Source organism: Asterias rubens, chromosome 4, assembly GCF_902459465.1.
Source record: "Asterias rubens chromosome 4, eAstRub1.3, whole genome shotgun sequence".
Taxonomy (NCBI): domain Eukaryota; kingdom Metazoa; phylum Echinodermata; class Asteroidea; order Forcipulatida; family Asteriidae; genus Asterias; species Asterias rubens.
In genome coordinates this window covers 12,823,850-12,846,141 of record NC_047065.1, presented here as the reverse complement: position 1 = coordinate 12,846,141, position 22,292 = coordinate 12,823,850, and the positions used below count along the sequence as shown (strand labels likewise).

The window sequence follows — 22,292 nt, the reverse complement described above, 5'->3', positions numbered from 1 at the left end:
TACAAAGTGATATCCAGTTTGGCGGTTGAATATCTGCCTTTCCTCTTATGGTGTGCCCCTACAAGTACGCCACAATGGGGGGGGGCAGAATCACAGCAACATACTCGCCTACCACATTGACAAACCAACCTGCCAAAGCCGTTGGTATATCTACGGCTACGGCTGATCACCTTGTTATAATATATTACAAGCGTTGAAGTATGTAGGAGGTCCATAGCAACACACCTTAGCAACAGCCACAGTCACTAATTCGGACAGTGAACAAATTAATACAATTTCAACAATCTTCGGTTATAAACACATTATGTTTAATATCGAAATGTGTACACATATTAATTAACGGTATAACATGTATTTACATTCATTCATAATCCAGAACACTTGTTTGTACAAAATTAATTTGTGTGACAAGATCCAATACAGGCGATTACACATTTAAAGTCAATAAATTAATGTTTATTCTTAGATAGACTTTTACGCATATTATTAATATGTACAAGTTCGATGAATATTGAAATAATCTTGTTCTTTCGTCCAGGCTGATCAGCATGCAAAGATCAAAACAAACTGTGAATGAAAAGTCACCTGATAAACTGTTTGTGTCTCTAGCTAGTAAGTTTCGTTTATGCGCCAATTTATTTGCTTCAGAAAAGTCTGATCTTCAAACTTGAGTGCAAGTTGAGTTCATTGCATGCTGCAGATGTGAAATAAACACGAACAAATCCAAGATGGCCGACACATTCGACGATTCGTTCCAACAATAGTTTGTATTTAACAGTGTTCCACAATGGGTGTGTAGAGTTCATGGCTTGCCTTCTCTCAAACATCTAATCTTGATGGCCCGTTTTAAGTCTCTCTTTCTCCAAGATGTCATCCACCAAAGATTTACCTTCGAAAGCCGACGGTGTTTTAAACGAGCCGCCAATGCGATCCCACAACGTGAAGTACTGGCCGTAGTTGTAATTGTAATACAGATGGTGATCGGTGTGGTGTGCCGAGCCATTGATGAACGGTCTGAGAATGGCAGGTACTCGGTAGTCACCGTCGTGGATACTGATGGTCCACACGTTCACCAGGAAGAACAGCACCAGGTACACGTATTTATTGAGCGGGAACATGAAAGGGTAGAGGTGGTACGGGACGCTCTGAAGGAACCCGTCTATTGGGTGGAAGGCGTGGCTGGCGAACGGGGTGGGGACCTTCCAGATGTGGTGCATCTTGTGGATGCGTCGGTAGAGAAGGCGATGGTGCATGGCTCGATGGATCCAGTAAATGGCGCAATCGGTGAAGAAGATAAAACCAACGATGTCTCTGATATTTAACAACAAACCTAACGACCAAAAGATAATTTACAAATTTATAAGTATAATGTTACAAGATCGATTTGTTTGTCAAGGTATTAACAATCTTTTGTTTCATACCATTTATATCAGTATGAACCAATGCGAGGGCACAAATTATTTTAATAAAGCTGTTAAGCATAAAGTTCACTCGACAAATTTCTTTGTTAAGCAAAAACTGACTGGGGCACAAGTCACAACAATGCAAACTTTATTTACTTTTGCCTGCCAATATTGCTGAGCAATAATTTACTTTGCAATTAGCAAGTTTTTGTGAGATGAAATTCGGCACAGGTCGTGTCTATAAGTAGCTTCGGCTACGACTATGTCCAATGGCTGCCCGTAATAATAGCAACTGACGAAGCCTATCAATTCGTACACGGTATTCAGCAAACTATTTTATTCTCTTACCAAAACTTCCCGGTTGTGGTGGACCATCGAATAGTTTGCTGTACCCGCGAACTTCTACCAAAAACATGGCGGCCGTGAAGACTCCGATGACTGGTAAGATCTTTAGTGATGTGGTTATCTCCAGCCACTTCTGATTCTGTTAAAAAGGAAGGTATGGTTTGGTAAATCAATACTCTTAAAGGCAGTGGACACTATTAGTAATTACTCAAAATAATTATTAGCATAAAACCTTTCTTGGTGACAAGTAATGGGGAGAAGTTGATGGTATAAAACATTGTGAGAAATGGTTCCCTCTGAAGTGCCATAGTTTTCGAGAAAGAAGTAATTTTCCACGAATTTGATTTCGAGACCTCAGATTTAGAACTTGAGATCTCGAAATCAACCATCTAAACGCACACAACTGCGTGTGACAAGGGTGTTTTTTCTTTCATTGTTATTTCGCAAATTTGATGACCGATTGAGCTCAAATTTTCACAGGTTAGTTATTTTATGCATATGTTGAGATACACTAACTGTGAAGTGAAGGCTATAGTCTTTGACAATTTACCAGTAGTGTCCACTGCCTTTAAAACTAATAGCAAAACATTGGTTGGTAAAGAAGTAGGCTATAGACCTTTTTTAACATCATTCGATAGTTTTGGCAAGTCTTAATTGGAAAACAAATTAATCTGACGAGCTTTTCTAAAAGCAAAGGTTCTCAAATTGTGTATGCCAATAGGGATTGTTCTTTCTGGGTGGACATTATCGCTTTGGATTTTCGGCGAAATCTCAATCACACATGTATGCAACGTGAACAACTGAACGAGTCCACAAACCAAAGATATATTTTGCTTTTAAAAATCAAGAGGTGTTCAAGAGGTGCTCGTATAGACCTTTATATCATGCTGCCCCCATCTTGGTCATGTTCCTCGTATCGAATAACAATAATGCATGATAATAATCACCTTGCCGTCTGTTCTAAGGAACCAGACTATTTTGTTCTTCAAGCTTCGGTTTGGTACCATTGATATAAAAGATGTAAATTCAAGGTGGCTGCACCGTCATGAAGGTCAATTGCACGAATACCTTTACAGAAACGTATGCTTGTATTTCTTTCACACAAACCTTTAAAAATAGAGGATGTCTCTCCAGCCGGTGGTCGAAGAGGAAATAGTAGTTGAATGCCGCTGAAGAAATATACACAAGTATTCCGGAGGAAATGGTGATCAAGAAGAGACTTAATAACTGGCGAGCCCAATACCCGTTCTCCCAGCTCTCCGGGTAGACGTGGTAGGCATCGAACAGATACTCATCGGCTAAGTCCAATACCGTATCCATGTTGTAGAGTAAGAGTGTGGATGTCGGACGAGAAAATGGTTTAACATTTAAATCTGTTTGGGGGGAAAGGAACATGAAGGAATAAGTGAAGTGGCCATTTTGGTTGGCTGCTTTATGAAAGCGCGAGATATGAAGTTTATATTTAGGGCAATTCTCAACACGATTCATACATCAGTCGGCTGTAGAGAGAGAGGGGGAAAGATTTTCAATGAGGAATCCGCATTATTGACCTGATGCATGCACTCTACTTTAAAGGCACTGGACAGTATTGGTAATTGTCAAAGACCAGTCTTCTCACTTGGTGTATCTCAACATTTTATGCATAAAATAACAAACCTGTGAAAATTTGGTCTCAATTGGTCGTCGAAGTTGCGAGATAATAATGAGAGAATGCTACGATCTTGATTTCGAGACCTCAAACTCTAATTCTGATGTCGCAAGCCGTTTCTCACAATGTTTTGCACCATCAACCTCTCCCCATTACTCGTTAGTAAGGTGTTATGCTAATAATTATTTTGAAAAAATTGCCAGTAGTGTCCACTGCCTTTAAAATACTAGAAATTGGCGCGCGTCTTTATAAAGCTGTATTTTGGGCAAACTATTCTTCCTGGAGTTGTGTGCCACCGATTGCATTGCACGTCATAGCCAAAGGCAAGGAACGTGTAAGAATGCCGAGTTTCGCGAATGAGAGACTGCAAACAGTTGAAGACACATCCTGAAAACAAACTTGGCTTGGCTTAGACATCGGACACCTTAGTGTATACCCAATGCATACAAATACAAATGCATTTTAATGAACATTTGGATGGTGGGGATTTGAACTACGTCGAACCATAAGTGGTAGAGAAATTAGTTATACCCGTAAACGTTTATATTTTAAGGCGATTTTCGTTTCTCAAGTCAATTCAACTGCAAAGCAACTATTATTATTACCATAGAGCAAGTAGCTAAACCAACAAACTTGCCGATGGCAACACTGCATGCCGCGCTTGTGTGCAATGTCCGTGGAACATGCGAAATTTGTACGATTTCAAATTCGTTCAAAAGAAGAAAAGAAAAAAAAGAGTTTTTTTTTCCCCGGAAAAAAATGGCCATCCACACAAAACTTAAATAATTTGTAAACGTTTTAGATATCATACCTTTACAATAGCGCTAGCTGTGGTCTCAGTATCCGTTGGCCGCAGTATGCAAAGTAACACCGATTACAATATTGCCACCAATTTTATACAAGCGCGAATGGACGAACTTTGGCCATACTCAGCTATAACTGGAACTAAGTATCTAACTTTGGCTAGATAAGACCAGCTCGATCAATAATGAGCTATGATTAGAATGCTGAAGAGATTTTAAAAAAAATCAACTTGTGTGGTAGAGGGCCTATCCCGATTTAGATTAATAAACCAATAGTTAATTAATTTAGATCAAAAAAAACCGCAACATTTCAGTGCTTCCATATTTGAGCAGAAACTCAAATAAACGTCTGTTTGTGTTAGGTCATGAGCCTGGTTTCTTATCTATACTTAAATCTTAAATTAAGGGAAGGTATGACAACACACAAGATGGAGTATAAACCAGGATTAAAGTCACTTGACACTATTGGTAATTGTCAAGGACCTGTCTTCTCACTTAGTGTATCTCAATAAATGCATAAAATAACAAACCTGTGAAATTTTGAGCTCAATTGGTTGTCGAAGTTGGAAGATGGAAATGAAAGAAGAAAAACACCCTTGTCACACGAATTTGTGTGCTTTCAGATGAGATTGATCATTTCGAGACCTCAAATTCTAATCTTGAGGTCTCGAATCAAATTCGTTGAAAATTACTTCTTTCTCGATAATCCACGTTACTTCAGAGGGAGCCGCGCCTTGTTTCTCACAATGTTTTCTATCAACAGCTCCCCATTACTCGTTACCAAGTAAGGTTTTATAATAATTATTTTGAGTCCATACACTGCCTTTAATGCAGGATGGAGCTCCTTTGGACGATAAAGAGAAATAATTGACAATAAGACCATATTATGGTACTTGGAAGAAAAGTATATGATCAGTGTGGGACATCAATAACTTATGGAGCAGAAACAAGACAACAACTAAACTGATAGAGCATAAACTCCGCACAGCAAAGAGCAATGAAGATCTCAATTAGAGAGAGGATCATATACACATATTACGAAACAAAACTGGTATTGGGTGAGACAGCATAAGGACAACAAAACAAAATAGTTGGAGCTGGGCTGGACAAACTACCCGAAGATATGACGATAGATGTGGACAACAAGAATACTGGATTGGCATCAAAGGAGAAAGGAAAAGATGTAAAGACAGAGAAGAACACTGGAAAGATTACATCAGGGTTTATGCAGGAACAACGTGGACAAGAACTGCAAGACATAGACTAAGAATGGCATTTGCATGATGAGGGTTATCTAACACTGGATGAAAACATGCAGCCTAAATGGTCGACGATGATAACATTGTGTGTAACCGAAGCGATTACTGCCAAATTGGAAAAGATCCAATCCGCCAAGGCCCCTGCTCCATTAGTCCACGCAGCGGTAAACACAGGCTGCTATTATACGAAACACCGATAAAGTCTTAAAGGAACACGTTGCCTTAGATCGGACGAGTTGGTTTATTAAAAGCGTTTGAAACCATTTGTTATGCAATGCATATTATGGTTAGAAAGATGTTTTAAAAGTAGAATATAATGATCCACACAAGTGTCGCTCAAAATTGCACGGTTTTCCTTTCACGTCGCAAACTATATCACGGTCGGTCATTTATGGGAGTCATTTATGGGAGTCAAAACTTTGACTCCCATAAATGGCCGACCGTGTTAGTCGACAGGGTAAAAAGAAAACCACGCAATTTCGAGGCATATTTGTGTAGATCATTGTATTCTACTTGTACAATACCTGTCTAACCATATACATTTTATAACAAACGGTTACAGAACGCTTTTCAAGACCAACTCGACCGACCCAAGGCAACGTGTTCCTTTAAAAAATTTCAGAAATGACTTGGGTGATCGATTGAGCACCTTATAAACCAATGGTTTATTATGTGGTGCTAAGGATTAGGTTTCTAATTTAAACTTCGTCCCACTCGCCTTGCAAGAAATACCTGGCGCTCAGTATCCTCTGGAATGGGTCGACACATTAAATAGCCGACAAAAACTATATATTTACCCTTTACATGAAAATACCTGCAGATAATATGCCACTGATACCACCCTTAAACCCCCGAGAAACAAACAGCATCGAAACAAAACAATCATTACAAAACAAACGAAGCCAGGAATCGGTGACATCTCATTGTCCCTCTGTTAATTGACATACATTTTTGGCAACCGCTTCCATTAGTTTTGTACCACCTGGGGACCTTCGCCCAACCGTGAACGTAATAATAATAATAACAAATTCTTATATAGCGCATTCGGTTACTTATTCTAATTCCTTTATGGGGTACAAGTTGAATACGGGGTTTCTGTGTGGTGTCTATACATTGTTTAAAGTACCCCACAATGGCACTGCCCTAAGCTCATCACATTCACTTTCTGGATTTAGGAGTGTCCCATATCTTGTATCATCCTTAAAGAGGGAAACATGTGCCTTCTGCTTAGCCCATACACTTGACCAACTAATTATTGAATCATATAATTGATTGAAATTCTGAATAAAACATTTATATTATGCATCTTCATTTCTTTCGTTTGTACCGTTTAATAGTTTGTTGTTTGTCTGCTTGACAAATTTGGGGGTGTTTCTCTGTTTGTCTGTCTTTCTTATATAAGCTTTTTTATCTGTATTGATAGTAACCAAAATAGATTATCCGCTGAAAACAAGACACAGAATTTAAACTTGACACCACACCCCACTATCACGTGCACCATCCACACTTCAACACGGATATAGGCCTATAGGCTATATGCGTCCGTATTTCATTTATATTCGCATATAGATCAGATAACAGCAAACAATCAGACTACATTGCTTAGGTGCCGAAATCTATTTGAGGGCTTTATCGGTTAAAATAACACGAAAATGCAATTTTTCCTGGACAGTCATTGTGTGTTGGATAGGCCTAAAGGTCAAGCATTACTATTTGTGTATGGATCACTGAAGATAAAGGTTTGGTGCTACATACATACAGACAGTCTGCAACATCGCCATATTAGGCCTACTTCAAAAACTTACATAAATCTGCATATTGTTGTTTGTGGAATATCATATTATATGGTAATTATTTGTGTCAAACGGTATGTTACAACAACAGACTGTGTGAACGGACTACAGTTACGAAAGAAAAATGTCCTTCCTCTATAGAAAGACATATGAGCACAACGACAACATGGAAGTCATGTGGCTTAGAAAATGATATCAATTTGCGAATATTACTGCAAAGACGGGATGTTAAAGTGTTGTCACACATTCTGAAAGGAAATTCAAAATTAACATCGTAGGGTGTTAAAGACACTGGACGCTATTAGCATTTGGCAATTGTCAAAGACCAGTCTTCTCAAAATAACAAACCTGAGAAAATTTGAGTTCAATTGGTCGTCGAAGTTGCGCGATAATGGAAGAAAAAACACCCTTGTCACACGAAGTTGTGTGCTCTCAGATCCTTGATTTCGAGTCCCTGTCGTCTCGAAATCGAACTTCAATATTTTAGAGGAAAACTGTTTTTTTCCTCACTTCCGAGTGAGCCGTTTCTCACAATGTGTTATCAACAGCTCTTCATTGATCGCTAACAAGTAAGTTTTTATGCTAACAAGTATGTTGAGTTATTACCAATTGTGTCCCGTGCCTTTAATTTATAAAAGTAATATAATTATGAACAAGTGCAAAATGTGAGTGACTGGAGATACATGCTATAACTTGGTTCATAAGCTAGCAAGTTAATGAAAAATTTAAGGGCAAACATTGCGTCATTTCAATTTAGAAGCAAGAACACTAGTATAGAAACTTTGTAAACACCTGTAAGTTCTAGACTTAAAATGGGACCATTATATACACGTCACAGCAGTAATCTCGCTAGAAGAAGTAGTCTCGCGAGACAGTTGCGAGAGAGCCAATTCTCTACCACTGTGACAATTATTTTAACGACTTTTCCATTAGTTTACGACCGTACCCTAATTTTTACAGAAAATGTTCCAAGGGAAATGCTGAGGCCCCCATTGATTTAAAGACAAGGCAAAGTTGTTTTATTTTTTTCAATCTGAAAGCTCACTTTAGGATTATAAGATAGGCCTATACCAATCATAAACAGACAACATGGGAATATTAAAATCCTAACAACTTGTCGATTTCAACTGCCGAACAAATTGCAGACAAAACCAAGATCGATTTTGCTTTCACATTAAAAAAAAGTGACCATGAATGTGCCACACAGACTGGTGATTGATCAATAAACCAATCAATAACTCGTCATGGATTACAAATAAACAAACAAGCAATCAAGCAAACATCCCAACAAACAAACAAACAAACAAACAAACAAACAAATGAAGAGTTATGTAATGTTGACCAAGGAGCACCCAGGCCGATGAAAACACAATGTTCTATTTATTGACAACAACGATTTTTGTAATCATAATTATTGGATTTGACACGGTTCGTTAGCACTAACTAGGCCTACATATTTCGGTATTGTAAGTGTAACAGAGCTATACCAGGGCCCAAAATATGCTAAGCAGAATACCAGTCACAACTGCTACATGTGAAATGGTGTTTTAGCCGGTAACCTTTCTCTGGTTAGCAAAATTTCAGTACGTTTAGCTAGTTTTTGTGCTTCACGAAATTGAGCTCTGTGGAGAATTGTCACATCACAGAACAAAGAAGAACAAAGATGACTAAATTGACACCATAGAGAAATTGGCATTTTACATGAGTCAAGTAAACTGATTACACGTTTTACAAGGCAATCGGATAATACCGGCAGACTATTCAGACCATGTCAGACGGTGTGGACTCAAATCTTGAGTGAAAGGCTCAGCAGGTGTAATACCACGTATCAATGTGGGATCTATTGGGATTAAAGAGGGATTAAGTCACAACTTAAAATCGCCACCGGATATCCAACGAGGTTTTTCGCGAGAAGTACCTCCATTGAGTCAATTGTTAATACAGTTGTGCATTGATTATTTCTTTCAGATACGAATCAGAGTCTACAAGTTAAGCTGGCATTTGGATAAACTTTTCTTTAAAAAGTTTAAACCGTGGTCGTCTTTAAAATATCGTGACTTATTTTGACTGGTGTTTTTGTGACGACCATCTTTGATTGCAGGAAACAAGTCGTGCAATGGCCCTATGCATGTCCCTTCTCCAGGCCACATCCCAACCACATCCCAACCATCCCAACCATCCCAACCATGGAGGAGGACTATTAACATTCAAAACTTTAAAAGGTCTTCTGAAGTTCCTCCCTTGTTCTCACATCAGATTCTTCATCAGAAAATGTGCCGTCTATCGTTAAAATCAGGGCCCAATAAAGCTGTTTAAGGATTCGTGTAAGCTTCCCTTCAAATAATTATTACTAACTAAGGTTGTGCAGATTTTGAGAAATTAGTAAAACAAGTCACAAAATAATTTTGGTCCCATTTTAGCATGTAAAATCCCCTTGACCCAGTTATGATATTATTAAAACCATAGCATAACTGGTTAATACGTTTTTAAATGCTAAAACTGAGACGAAAATTATTACTTTTACTCATTTCTCAAAAACTACAGCACCTCAGTAAGTAAAATTTCAAGGGAAGCTTTCTACTATCACAATCTTCAAACTGTGTAAGTTTAATGTAAATCTGTGGACATTGTGTTTTTTTTTAGGAAAAAGTACATATACAAAAAATAGGCCTACTGCTTGACAAAATAATTTGCTCATCAGCAAAAGTTGAGTCGGTCACCAGTCACAACAATGTAAACTTAATGGAATTTTGGCTGTTTTCCTGTCTGTTATACAACACTTTTTCTGTGCTTAGCAAGTTTTGTGCTTATAGGCTTTACATGGGCCCCGATCAAGTCTTGCTAATGTTTGTCTCAGCTTTCTTCTTTCAAAGCCACTTGTCCAGCTGACTTTTACAAAATACTTGATTCGCAGTGGTTGTCCAGCCACGGACTATTCATACACATCCGAATGAAATTGCACCTGGAAGGAGGGAATGTGCATTGGAAGGAATGGAAGGAGGGAATGTGCCTCACAAGCTTCACTGCTTAGATAAATAAAATAAAAATAGTTTCATACTGTCAAAAAGAACAAAATTGTCGGATAACCCAACAATTTTGTTCTTTTTTAGTTCGATATTTAAATGTTCGAAATCCGAACACAAACTTGAGCTACTAAAAACGTGTTTCGTATAGGCTATGGCCAAAACCATAAAGACTAAACCTTAGTTAAAATTAGTGAGTGCTAACCTCGTACAAAACTGGTCTAAAACAAGTTCACAAATCCATGGCGGTAATATTAAACTAACTATAACAAAAGGAAACCCAACTTTACTTCGACACGGTGAACAAAACGAAAAAAAATTCGACTCCCTCAAATACACCATGGAGGTAGAATTAGCAGTCCGCCTGCCAAAAATGCCAGTTGGAGAACTATCTCGATTCCAATAGTCCGGCTGGCTATCCTAGGTCAGTCACAATTTTGAATTGAAAATCATCCCTTACCTTTTTTTTATTTGAAAGATTGACTAGAGGAAAAACAATGCCCTAGTAAAATTACAAGCTATACTGGTCGTGCTCCTGGCCAGTCAATCAACAAAAAGTTAACAGCAAACCACGACCAGCAGTCTCGGCCAAAACAAAACACAAAGCTCACCTAATAATTATGCGAGTATATCCAGACGATACATGCACTCCGAGGGAAAAACATCATCTTCACAGTTCAGGAATGTCACTTGTTGTGTGTTTCCTCAGAACACAACACCACCACACAGCTCAGTGGTCTTTAAAACAATTACTGCCCAAAGTACAGAGCAATGACCCAAACACTTTTGTAGAGTTAACTTCTCCTTGGTGGTGGTGGTGGTTGTGGTCAGGCACTGTCACGAAAGAGTATAGCATTACGGGTCCATGGTAGGATGATGTAACAGGTTTATCTCGCTAATCCAAAATGTCAAACTGTCCTGCTGGCATAGCGAGAGACAGCAGTGACCAGACAGTTAACGGTCCGTGTTTCAAGATGGTTATCAGGGGGAGACAGACTGTTAAAAGATGGTTGCAGATCTTCGTCGTGTGGTGTCCTCACGACTTAACCGGAAATGTCCCGATTGTGTGTCTAAGATGTTTGGTATGTGCCGTGTGTACACATATCGCTTCCGGTGTAGGAACTGCAGTGGTTCCGTGAAGGCGGTGTGAGAGCGCGCAGAGTGAGTGAGGGGTAGGAAATTGAACCGACGTGGAGGTCGACTTCACTGCATTTGCATGGTCTTTGACTCATGGGTTAGGTTAGGGGGAGAGTTGACATTGTAGGTTCTGTGGTGAGAGTACATGTGTACTATACGTGAGTAACCTCACGATTGCTTTTTCCTTGGTGCTCCATGGTTATACCACGGCTCGTTTGTGGTTGCCGAAATAAAAAAGAGCCCCAAGCGAATAAACGTCAAGACACTGACACCGCGAAGCCGTCTTAAAGAGATTATCACAGTCTGGTTTTGGGGTAGGCTACTTCTTGATCTGGATAGGTTTTCTCAATTCATTTCAAATTCAAGTCACTTTATTATCCACGAAGGGAAATTCATTTCGGCCTTTTATACAACAAATTTACAAAATTTACATAAAATTATTATCTACCATAAAACAGACAAAAAAACACTACAAGCCACAAAAGTCTATACAAAAATATATATTACATGAAAAGCTGAATTAGAGGTAGAATAGCTATTTCTTTTCGTGGTATTCTCATTACGCTCGTAGAGCAAAACGAGAAGGGTTGTGTGCCGCGGCGTGGTTTTTACTTTATGCCGAACTTGGGTTGCATTTGTAAATGGAGGACTTTCTCGTTGTAGACAACCATTCTTCTTGTTGCGTGGATCTGTGAGTAGTATCATCATTGTTTTTTTTATGAGTGTTGGATCGTGATGGGTTGGATGGGTTGCTAATGCTAGAAATGCAAGAGGAATCTTTTTGGATAATACAAACTTTGAAAAACTGTTAACTCATGGAGGAAAGACGGTTAAATGTCTATAACAGTATGATGCCTATCTCTCCGTCTTTGCTCCATGGATAGAACAGGCTGGAGTGAATGTTGCACGAAAATGCAAGACGAGGTGTAGTCAGATGTTCAGACCATGGAGGAAGGAAAATATTTATTTCATTTCTCCATGGTCAGACCATTGGGTTTTAAAAGGACCATGGAGCGACGATAAGTGTTCGGTTTGAGCAAGGTTTCGGATGGTTCATGATCAGGAGGTTGGGGAGGGGTAATTGTATTTGAAAGAAAACACCCTTGTTAGTTTTGCAATAAGGGTGTTTTTTCCCATTATATATTCTCTTGCAACTTTGATGACCATTTTGTCATTTTTTTTCCTCTGTTATTTTATGCATATATTTGGATACCAGGTGAGAATACCTTGACAGTACCAAACGTTTCCAGTGCCTTTAATTAGCCCATTTTCGGCGCTCTATGTTTTTTTCCTCTGGTATTCTTTTATAATGTAGCCTGACGTGTATAGTTAAACAAAATATATTGTCTGCGTGTCGAAATATTTGTTTTTAATCATCCTTTTTAATGTACTTCAGCTCAGCTATATATGCAACGATTATAGTACTTCTTTTTAATCTCATCAAAAAAGGTACAGATTTCAAAGGAGGGGGCGGGACCCAGGGACAATAAGTTATTAGTTTGAGTGTGGCACACCCCCCTCGATCATTGTCAACTGCTTGCCTTAGTTTTATTTAACCGAGGTAGAATTAGCTGATCATCGCAACGCCGTGTCCACTATTTAATTAAGACACCGGAAACCTTTCGGTAATAGACCAGTGAATCTTCTCACTTGGTGTATCTTAACATTATGCACAAAATAACAATCATGTGAATAGGCCGTCGTAGTTGCGAGATAGTTATTGAAGAAAAAACACCTTTGTCACACGAAGATGTGTGAATGCTTCAACTATTTCAGCGAGAAATAACTTCTTTCTCGAAAACGACGTTACTTCAGAGGGAGCCGTTTCGGAAAATGTTTCAAATAATCGCTGCAAGTAAGTTTTTATGCCAACAATTATTTTGAGCTGTTAATTACCAATAGCATCCAGTGCCTATAACCATGCATGGAGGTAGAGTTAGCTGATCATCCCAACGGTGGCGTGAGTACTATTTAAGCTGTTTAAATATTTGTTCTTAAACATCAACTTAAAGATTGATCCATTGTTATAAAGTGCCCAAATAATCATATCTCCAACAGAACAAAGGGGCGAGTTCTTAATCAAACAACTAACTATTATTATGCAGAGTTAAACATTGGTACTATTATCAATGTTTACTTTCGAGGGGATCAAAGACACATGTGTGACTGATAAGATAACTCTTTCAGAGATGCAAGGGGGGAATGTAATATAGGCCAATATTAAAGTCACCTGGAAGTGGTATTTTGTCAAAATAAAGCTTTTGTCACTAAAATGTGTTTTGATGAGTGGAATATGAATAAACAATTAACTAAGGTTTTAAAAAATTAGTTTCCATGTTATTTACAAATTTGAAAACAAGCCCGACCCAAAAGGGCGCTGTTCGTGACGACAATCTAGGCACGATGAATCACATGCAGTGCCAACACAACATAGTGACCTGATTTGTTTCACGTTAGGCAAATGCTCCGTTAGGTTTGTTATGTCTTTCAGGTACCTTTTTCGACTTCCCCACTAGCTGAAACAATTATTGGGATGGCGTCATGTTTTAGAAAAGAACTTTTCTCTTCATGTCAAAATGTGTACTGACATCATCTTTAGTTGTCTTGCTGTATCCAGCAGCAAAACACCTGGTAGACATTGCTGGAAAAATGGAAGAAGAAAAAAATATCAAAACGTACAAACTCACGACTAGGACTTGAATGTACTTGCACGTACGTGTGTTCGATGCTCGATCGAGGCAAAGTCTTCCTCGATTGACGTCACAAAAGGGGTAGGCGGTGTCACCCCCACATAACTTTATTTAACTTTTTAAACAATCATATACATCGTTAAAAACAATTACTCAAAAAATATGTTACTGTTCAGGAACATAATACTCTAATGTTTGAAAAAAATATATATATTTCCAGGTGACTTTAAAGACACTATTCGTAACTACTTAAAATAATTAAACCTTACTTGGTAACGAGTAATGGGGAGAGGTTGATAGTGTATTAAAACATTATGAGAAACGGCTCCCTCTGAAGTAACGTATTTATCGAGAAAGAAGTAGCTTTCCATGAATTTGATTTTCAGACCTCATAATTAGATTCGAATGTCTCGAAATCAAGCATCTGGAAGCATACAACTTCGTGTGACAAGGGTGTTTTTTCTTTCATGGTGTCTCGCAACTTCGACGACCAATTGAGCTCAAATTTCCACAGGTGTTTTTTTATGCATACGTTGAGATACAGCAAGTGATGAGAAGACAGGTCTTTGACAATTATCAATAGTGTCCAGTGTCTTTAATACACATGGTGCAAGTTTGGCTACACCTATCAAAGGGGACGTTAATCAGACCATAGAGCATGATTAGACAGTTAACTATTACTTTTGTGCATGCCGAATATAAACATTGGTTTTGTTTCAATGTTTATTGTCGTGCAGATCAAAGGCACACGGTTGAATTGATAAGATAACTCGAATCTATCTTGGATTCAAGTATGAAATATTTATAGGCTATAGAAGACCATGCAAGTCTGGCAATTTGTCAACGAATGGTAAATGAACCTTTTATTTTCACGCGAACTCTTTGCACGAAATAAAGCGAGTCTCTTGTACATTATATTATCCTTGAATTACTTTGGAAGGGGGAGGGGGCAGCGTGTCATGCTGTCCCCCTCATGGAACATCAACGTGGGCTGTAGTAGGATTGTTCAAAAGAGGGCGCTATCAGAAGAAGCTTTAACACAGTTTGCCATTTATGGGGGGACAGAATCCTGGGGGGATATTCCCTTGCCACGGGCCAGCCGTCGATTTCACAAAATTCTTCCTAACTTAGGATTAATCTTAGAACTTAGGACGAGTTCAGTTCCGTTTCCAAAGACGTAGGACGCATTGAACCCATCAAGTTAGGACGGGTTACTCTTCTTTAAGATTGATCCTAGCGTTTCGTGAAATCGGCTGCCAGTGCTCACCAAGGAATGTAGCTGGCACATCACGTGCCCTAAGTGTGTCATCATAGTTTCAGGCTGAGAAGAGTTAAAATGACAGGGGGCGGTATTCTTCCACGTAATCTCATCACATGACACACTGGGTATAACCATGGAGGAATAAATTAGTAGCTTCACCGATGTGTCGATCCCGCGGTGCTCACTCGGGTGAGCCCCCGAATGATCACTCGCCCTCTCGTGGTGACATCATGGACCTCGGGCCAGCCCTAAGTTCCACAAGCAGGGTACTTGGGGCTGATCCGGGTGAGCCCCTGGAATGACGTCAAAGCTATTCGATACCGGGGCATACCGGGGTTGACCCGGGGAAGCTAAACTGGATTAAAACTAAAGCATACTTTCTCCATACTACGATCAGAACATACTGATCGAAACGTCGAGTTGAAACCAACGGTTCTTTTCAGAACCACCCCAACTTATTCAGAGATTACATGGTGTTACCGCAAACCTTTCCATATCGTATTTCCACCATGCAAAATTTTCAAATCCTACATATCAATGAGTGTTGTACTTACACTGTGTCTTTGAATCGTGTATATGAGGCCTATTCTGTTCGTAGTATGTATATTGGGCCTATATATGCATAAAAGCTATAGTTCCTCCATTTAGCCTACATAATAGTCAAGTAATGGGCGTTTCAAATACTGCGCCGGTGTCGCATGCAATTATTTCCTCTATGCAATACTATCCGGAGGACATTATTGCATATGTAATAATGTCCGCCGGACGGTTTTGTATGCAATCGTGTCCGCCCGGGCGTTGTCGGACACATTTGCACATGCAGTTGTGTCCGCCCCAGTGCAAAACCGTCATTGCAGATGGTCGACGGAACACGTTTGCGACGGGGGCTGGTTCTCGAGGTTTAAATACAACTTATCGTGGCGCGAGTTTGTCGTATTATATACTGCTCAACGACGAACCTGCAATTTAAACCCATTATACACTGTCGGAACAGAAAAAAACACCCAAAAAACACCAGATTTACAAATAACTTACAGGGTTTACAGAAGGTAATGGTGAAAGACTTCTCTTGAAATATTATTCAATGAAATGCTTTACTTTTTGAGAAAACATTAATCGTAACCACTTTAAGATCTATTGGCAATTGCCCAAATTAAAATGTGAATCAGAAAGGCGTTACCCATCCAACAGACTATTCGGAATTATTCTTTCTACTGAGTTGACATAATTTTGTTTCGGATTTTTGGTGATATCTCAAACGCAACATTTTGAAATTAAGTTTTTACATGTTAGTCATGTTGTATACATCTATCGGATTCATAAATCAAAATCAGAGGTAAACTTTTGCCTTCATTATTTTAAGCACCAACGTTAACAATATACATGTAATGTGGTGAATGCAACAAGTTACAACTGAATTTTGGGCCGAGGCTGAACCGTAAAGTGGTTAAAGGCACTGGACACTTTTGGTAACAATTGTCAAAGACCAGTCTTCCAACTTGGTGTATCTCAACATTATATGCACAAAATGACACACCTGTGAAAATTTGAGCTCGATTGGCCGTCGGAGTTGCGAGATAACTACGAAAGAAAAAACACCCTTGTCACACGAAGTTGTGTGCTTTCAGATGCTTGATTTCGAGACCTCAAAAAAACTAATTCTAAACTTGAGGTCTCGAAGTCAAATTCGTGGAAATTACTTCTTTCTCGAAAACTACGTCACTTCAGAGGGAGCCGTTTCTCACAATGTTTTATACCCAACCAACCTCTTCCCATTGCTCGTTACCAAGGGAGATTTTATTCTGATAATTATTTTGAGGAATTACCAATAGTGTCCACTGCCTTTACAAACTTGATTTTAAAGTTTAGCTCAGATTTTGAGTCATGTTAACTGTTTTCTCGGTCATTTTGTTACGGATTCCAGGTCATACTGACCCAGAAATAGGTCAGACCCTTGGGGACCGGGGGCCGATTTTTACAAAGAGCTACGATTGACCTAGACTTGTTGACAAGTCGTTAATTGTCTGTCGCGATAGTCGAGTTGTGCCGGTGACTCAACTCAAGTGGTAATAATATAATTTTATTGACAATTGGTATCTTAGGATGAATTTGAATTTTAAGCGTTATGTGAAATCGACCGGTTACTCCAAAATGTAAACTTTAGGTTGTAGGCCCTAACCGGTTTCTGTTCAGCAAGATTTGTCCGTGCTTAGCCGGTTTTTATGCTTACAGGTATCATGCAATTGGACACAGTAAGGTTTTAGAGTCATATCTTAATTTCAACAATTTAACCAATTAATAGTGAAAGCACGTAGTCAAAACGTCATAGTTTAAAATGACTTCTGATCAAGTTACACAAGCGTCCTTGCCCCCAACTGTATTAAATCAAAATGAATGGTGGCACTTTTTTGTGAACTCTTTTTTTTTTCACAAAGAGAGAACTCAAGGTTTTGTTAGTGGTCAGGGAGACGATCAGATCGAATACAACAAACATGTTAAACTATATTTCAACTCTATTAATGGATGGTGTAAACACAATCATGCGATGCACCAGTGACCACACAATGTAGTCACATTTTGCTTCCATACAGCAACTTTCTTTGTTGACAAAAAAAATGAACGAAAACAACAATGGAAGGCTCACTGTGGCTCACTGGTAAGGGCAAGGACACCCACAAAGTATAGAAAGTGCATGTCTGAATAGGCCCTTCCACAAGTTCAGAAGACGGAAATTGTCGATGAAAGTCATTGACAATTTGGCTAAACAGGGTGTCTAAAAAAAAAAATTCACACTTTTGGAATGGCTACCGAAAAAAACATGGATGATTCTGGGTGAAATGGTAATACATATGGATATCTTTATGGACTCAACTTTCATAATAACACCAAAAAGTCAAAAATTAATCTATGATTGGGTGAGCACTGCTCTAATATGTAAAGGGTGTGAAAATTAGTTTGCTCAGTAATTAGCCTTCCAATTTGTGAGAGGTTAAGTCCTCCGGAGCTGATAAAAATTAACTCCAAGATGTCAGCTGTTTATTCTTCAGTGAGCACGAGTTGTTTTCGGACTTTTTGGTGTCATATATAAGTTGAACTATAAGTTGGCCATATCTAAACCTTTTCCCCCAGAATCAATAAATTTATTCTGCAGCCATTTAAAAAGTGTGTAGTTTTTTTTTGAGAAAAAGCGTTTAAAAGCGTTAGTTATGAAATAATTGGAAAGATGTTAAAGGAACACGTTGCCTTGGATCGGTCGAGTTGGTCTTTGAAAAGCGTACTGTAACCGTTTTTTATAAAATGCATATGGGTAGAAAGATTATGTAAAAGTAGAATACAATGATCCACACAAACATGCCTCGAAATTTCACCCCTTCGACAAACACGGTCGGCCATTTATGTCTTGTGCACATTAAAGGAACACGTTGCCTTGGTTCGGACATGTTGGTCTATGAAAAGCGTTTGAAAAGCGTTTTATGGGAGTCAAATTTTTGACTCCCATAAATGGCCGACCATGTTAGTTCGCACAGTAAAAGGAAAACCACGCAATTTCGAGGCAAACTTGTGTGGATCATTGTATTCTACTTTTAAAACATCTTTCTAACCATATGCATTTTATAAAAAAACGGTTACTAAACGCTTTTAATAGACCAACTCTTCCGATCCAAGGCAACGTTTTCCTTTAAAGGAACACGTTGCCTTGGATCGGTCGAGTTGGTCTTTAAAAAGCGTTCTTTAAAGTCACCTGGAAATAGAATTTTTTTCTTTCAAACGTAAGAGTATATGCTTACGTACAATACAATTTTTTTTTAGTAATCGTTTGTCACGATTTATATGTTTAAAAAATATATAAAGTTTGTTTGGGGGCTGACTCCGCCTACCCCTTTTGTGACGTCAATCGAGGCAGACTTTGCCTGCAATGCGTATAGTAAACACACATGCAAAGTACATGTACGTCCAAGTCGTGAGTTGGTACATTTCAAAAAGTGTTTTTCTGCATTCAGCAGCAATACACCTGGTCTTGTCGGAAAAAACGTACAAACTCACGACTTGGTCCGTACATGTACTTTGCAATTGTGTTTACTCTAAGCATTACAGGCAAAGTCTGCCTCGATTGACGTCACGAACAGCGCCCTCTCGGGTCGGGGTCTACTCTTAAATTTGTAAATAACAAAATAACTGATTTTCTAAAACCTTAGTTAACTGTTTATTCACATTCCATTCATCAAAATACAAATATTAGTGACAAAAGCTTTATTTTGAAAAAATACCACTTCCAGGTGACTTTAACCGTTTGTTATAAAATCGATATGGTTAGAAAGATGTTATAAAAGTAGAAGACTAACACGGTCGGCCATTAATTTATGCGAGTCAAATTTTTGACTCGCATAAATCGCCGACCGTGTTAGTTCGCGACGTAAAATAAAAACCGTGCAATTTCGAGTGATACTGTCTTGTGTGGATCATTATATTCTACTTTTAAAACATCTTGCTAACCATATGCATTTCATAACAATTAATGGTTTCAAACGCTTTTTTTTTTAGACCAACTCGTCCGATCCAAGGCAACGTGTTCCTTTAATGCCTCCTTTTTTTAAAGGGCAAGGGAACAATGCATTTTCTCCACGGTAAAAGGCACCCTATGAGGACTTTTTGTTTTGTTTTTGAAATTAATAATATCAAGGTAGAATATAATGATTCACAAAGTATAAATGGTGTGTCTTTTTATGTACAGAACGCGGTCCGCTATTTTGTAAAACCAAAGGTTTGACTACACAAAATGGCTGGCCGTATCTTCCTTCCCGCACTGGCGGTAGTGATTAAAGGCAGTGGACACTACTGGTAATTACTAAAAATAATCATTAGCATAAAACCTGTCTTGGTAATTAGTAACGGGGAGAGGTCGATAGTATAAAATATTGTGGGAAACGGCTGCAAGTAATTTTCCACGAATTTGTTTTCGAGACCACAGATTTAGAATTTGAGGCCTCGAAATCAACCATCTATATGCACACAACTTCGTGTGACAAGGGTGCTTTTTCTTTTATTACTATCTCGCAACTTCGACGACCAATTGAGCTCAAATTATCACAGGTCATGGTTATTTTATGCAAATGTTGAGATACACAAAGTGAGAAGACTGGTCTTTGACAATTACCAATAGTGTCAACTGGCTTTAACAACACTGTTTCTGTTTTCTCGGCAAAAAAAGAGAGAAAGAAACTGTGTATGCAATTATAAAAGCTATAGATGACCCATAAACACACAATTCATCTTAAAAAAAATAGGCCAATGTTTTATAATTTAAATGATCTTATTATTATCTTCCATTTTTTTGTAAAGGCGTCCCAGCCTACAAGCTTTGCTTTAATGGGTCATGCCTCCATACAGTTTTCAGTCTTGTAACATCCTATCGCTTGTGTTTGTATATTGTGTTTGTATGGAAACATATGTTGATTGATTTGATTTGATTTGCCATACAGTCCAAATGTAAAAGCGCCATTTAAAAAATATAAGAAACCGCGTAAAGTTTAGAACTAAATCAATCTGTCGATAATAATACGGAATCTATGAAGGTATATAGTTTACCTATAACTATAATGTCAGGTTTTATGATGGTTGCAGAGTGTGAATTTGTTTTTCTGTTCTACGAAATTACCACTGTACAATGGGTTCAAAAAAGGAAATCTTTTACCCAAAGAAATCTGTAATTTTCTTGAGGGTACTGAAACAGCATAACAGAAAAACAATTGATGACGTCACAGCCCGAGTTTTTGCCAACCCAGATTGGAAAACTATGGAAAGCCATGAGTGCAAATCAAGAAAAGATCGCTTTTTTTGGTATTAACAATGTTACAAAATTTGTTGATTTTGTTTAAAACAAAACAACTAATTATGAGAGGTATTTTGTTTAAAGCCATTGGACCCTTTCGGTTCAGAAAAAAAAAAAAAAATTCACAGATTTACAAATAACTTACAGGGTTTACAGAAGGCAATGGTGAAAGACTTCTCTTGAAATATTATTCCATGAAATGCTTTACTTTTTGAGAAACAATTCTCGTTAACGAGAATTACGGATTTATTTGAAACACATGTCATGACACGGCGAAACGCGCGGAAACAAGGGTGGGTTTTTCCGTTGTTTTCTCCCGACTCCGATGACCGATTGAGCCTAAATTTTCACAGGTTTGTTATTTTGATATAGAAGTTGGGGTACACAAAGTGTGGGCCTTGGACAACACTGTTTACCGAAAGGGTCCAATGGCTTTAATAGAAAGTTTGCAGAAAATGTTGAATTTTGTTTAAACATCAGTAAATTTACGTTTTAGTGTTTTACTAACATTCGGCCGACCATGCCAACCAAGGCGGTTTGTTTATCATCAAAAGAAAGGTCTATACGGAAAATAAGATAAAAGATGGCTAAAGCCCGGTTCATACTTCCTACGAATGAGGATGCATACGACTTTTGATGTCACAGGGCTGTTTTCTCAACAAATGTTTCACAGGAGTTGAGCACATTTCAACTGTCGCAGCTAGAATTAATCGTCGCAAATTAATTGCGACGTCAAAATACGTATTTCATTTGCAGGAATTATGAACCGGGCTTAAGTCCTTAGGCAAGGCAAGTAGAGATCACTCTGCAAGATCAATCAATAACTGAATATTCGGGAATGGGGTCACCCCGCTCAGCAACAACCAATTCCACATTAAGTCGATCGATGCCCTGCCCACGAGTTCCTTTGATCACCACGTCCATAATGTCGACAGGCTGTCGACTGATCGACGGAAAAAAGTCTGAGAGTTTAAGCACAAAGTTGGGCAACTCGACCTGCCTCTCGGCAGCGTCCTGTCCGCTGGAGTCCACGACGTTCATCGGGAGGAGACGCCTCTTGACCGAGCTCGTCGGACTCTCGTCGTTGTTGGTAGCGTGCA

At 38.6% G+C, this 22,292-nt stretch overlaps 1 protein-coding gene across 1 annotated transcript; it reads right to left on the bottom strand.

The window, feature by feature from the left end:
- Positions 1-340: 340 nt before the first annotated feature.
- LOC117289499 (lathosterol oxidase-like) lies at positions 341-11,391 on the bottom strand. The gene is made up of 4 exons (XM_033770643.1): positions 10,886-11,391; positions 2,856-3,121; positions 1,752-1,887; positions 341-1,330 (listed from the first exon to the last, which is right to left on the bottom strand). Exons 2-4 carry the CDS (start codon positions 3,066-3,068, stop codon positions 828-830), a joined length of 852 nt encoding a protein of 283 aa, XP_033626534.1. The 5' UTR covers positions 3,069-3,121; positions 10,886-11,391; the 3' UTR covers positions 341-827.
- Between the last annotated feature and the right edge of the window lie 10,901 nt (positions 11,392-22,292).

Bases quoted from the DNA above. Each gene is read 5' to 3' on its own strand.
- LOC117289499 (XM_033770643.1), bottom strand. From the start codon at position 3,068: ATGGATACGGTATTGGACTTAGCCGATGAGTATCTGTTCGATGCCTAC. The intron at 1,888-2,855 runs GTTTGTGTGAAA...CCTTTTTAACAG, and splicing joins GACATCCTCTATTTTTAAAG to AATCAGAAGTGGCTGGAGAT. The intron at 1,331-1,751 runs GTAAGAGAATAA...TTTGGTCGTTAG, and splicing joins ACCACAACCGGGAAGTTTTG to GTTTGTTGTTAAATATCAGA.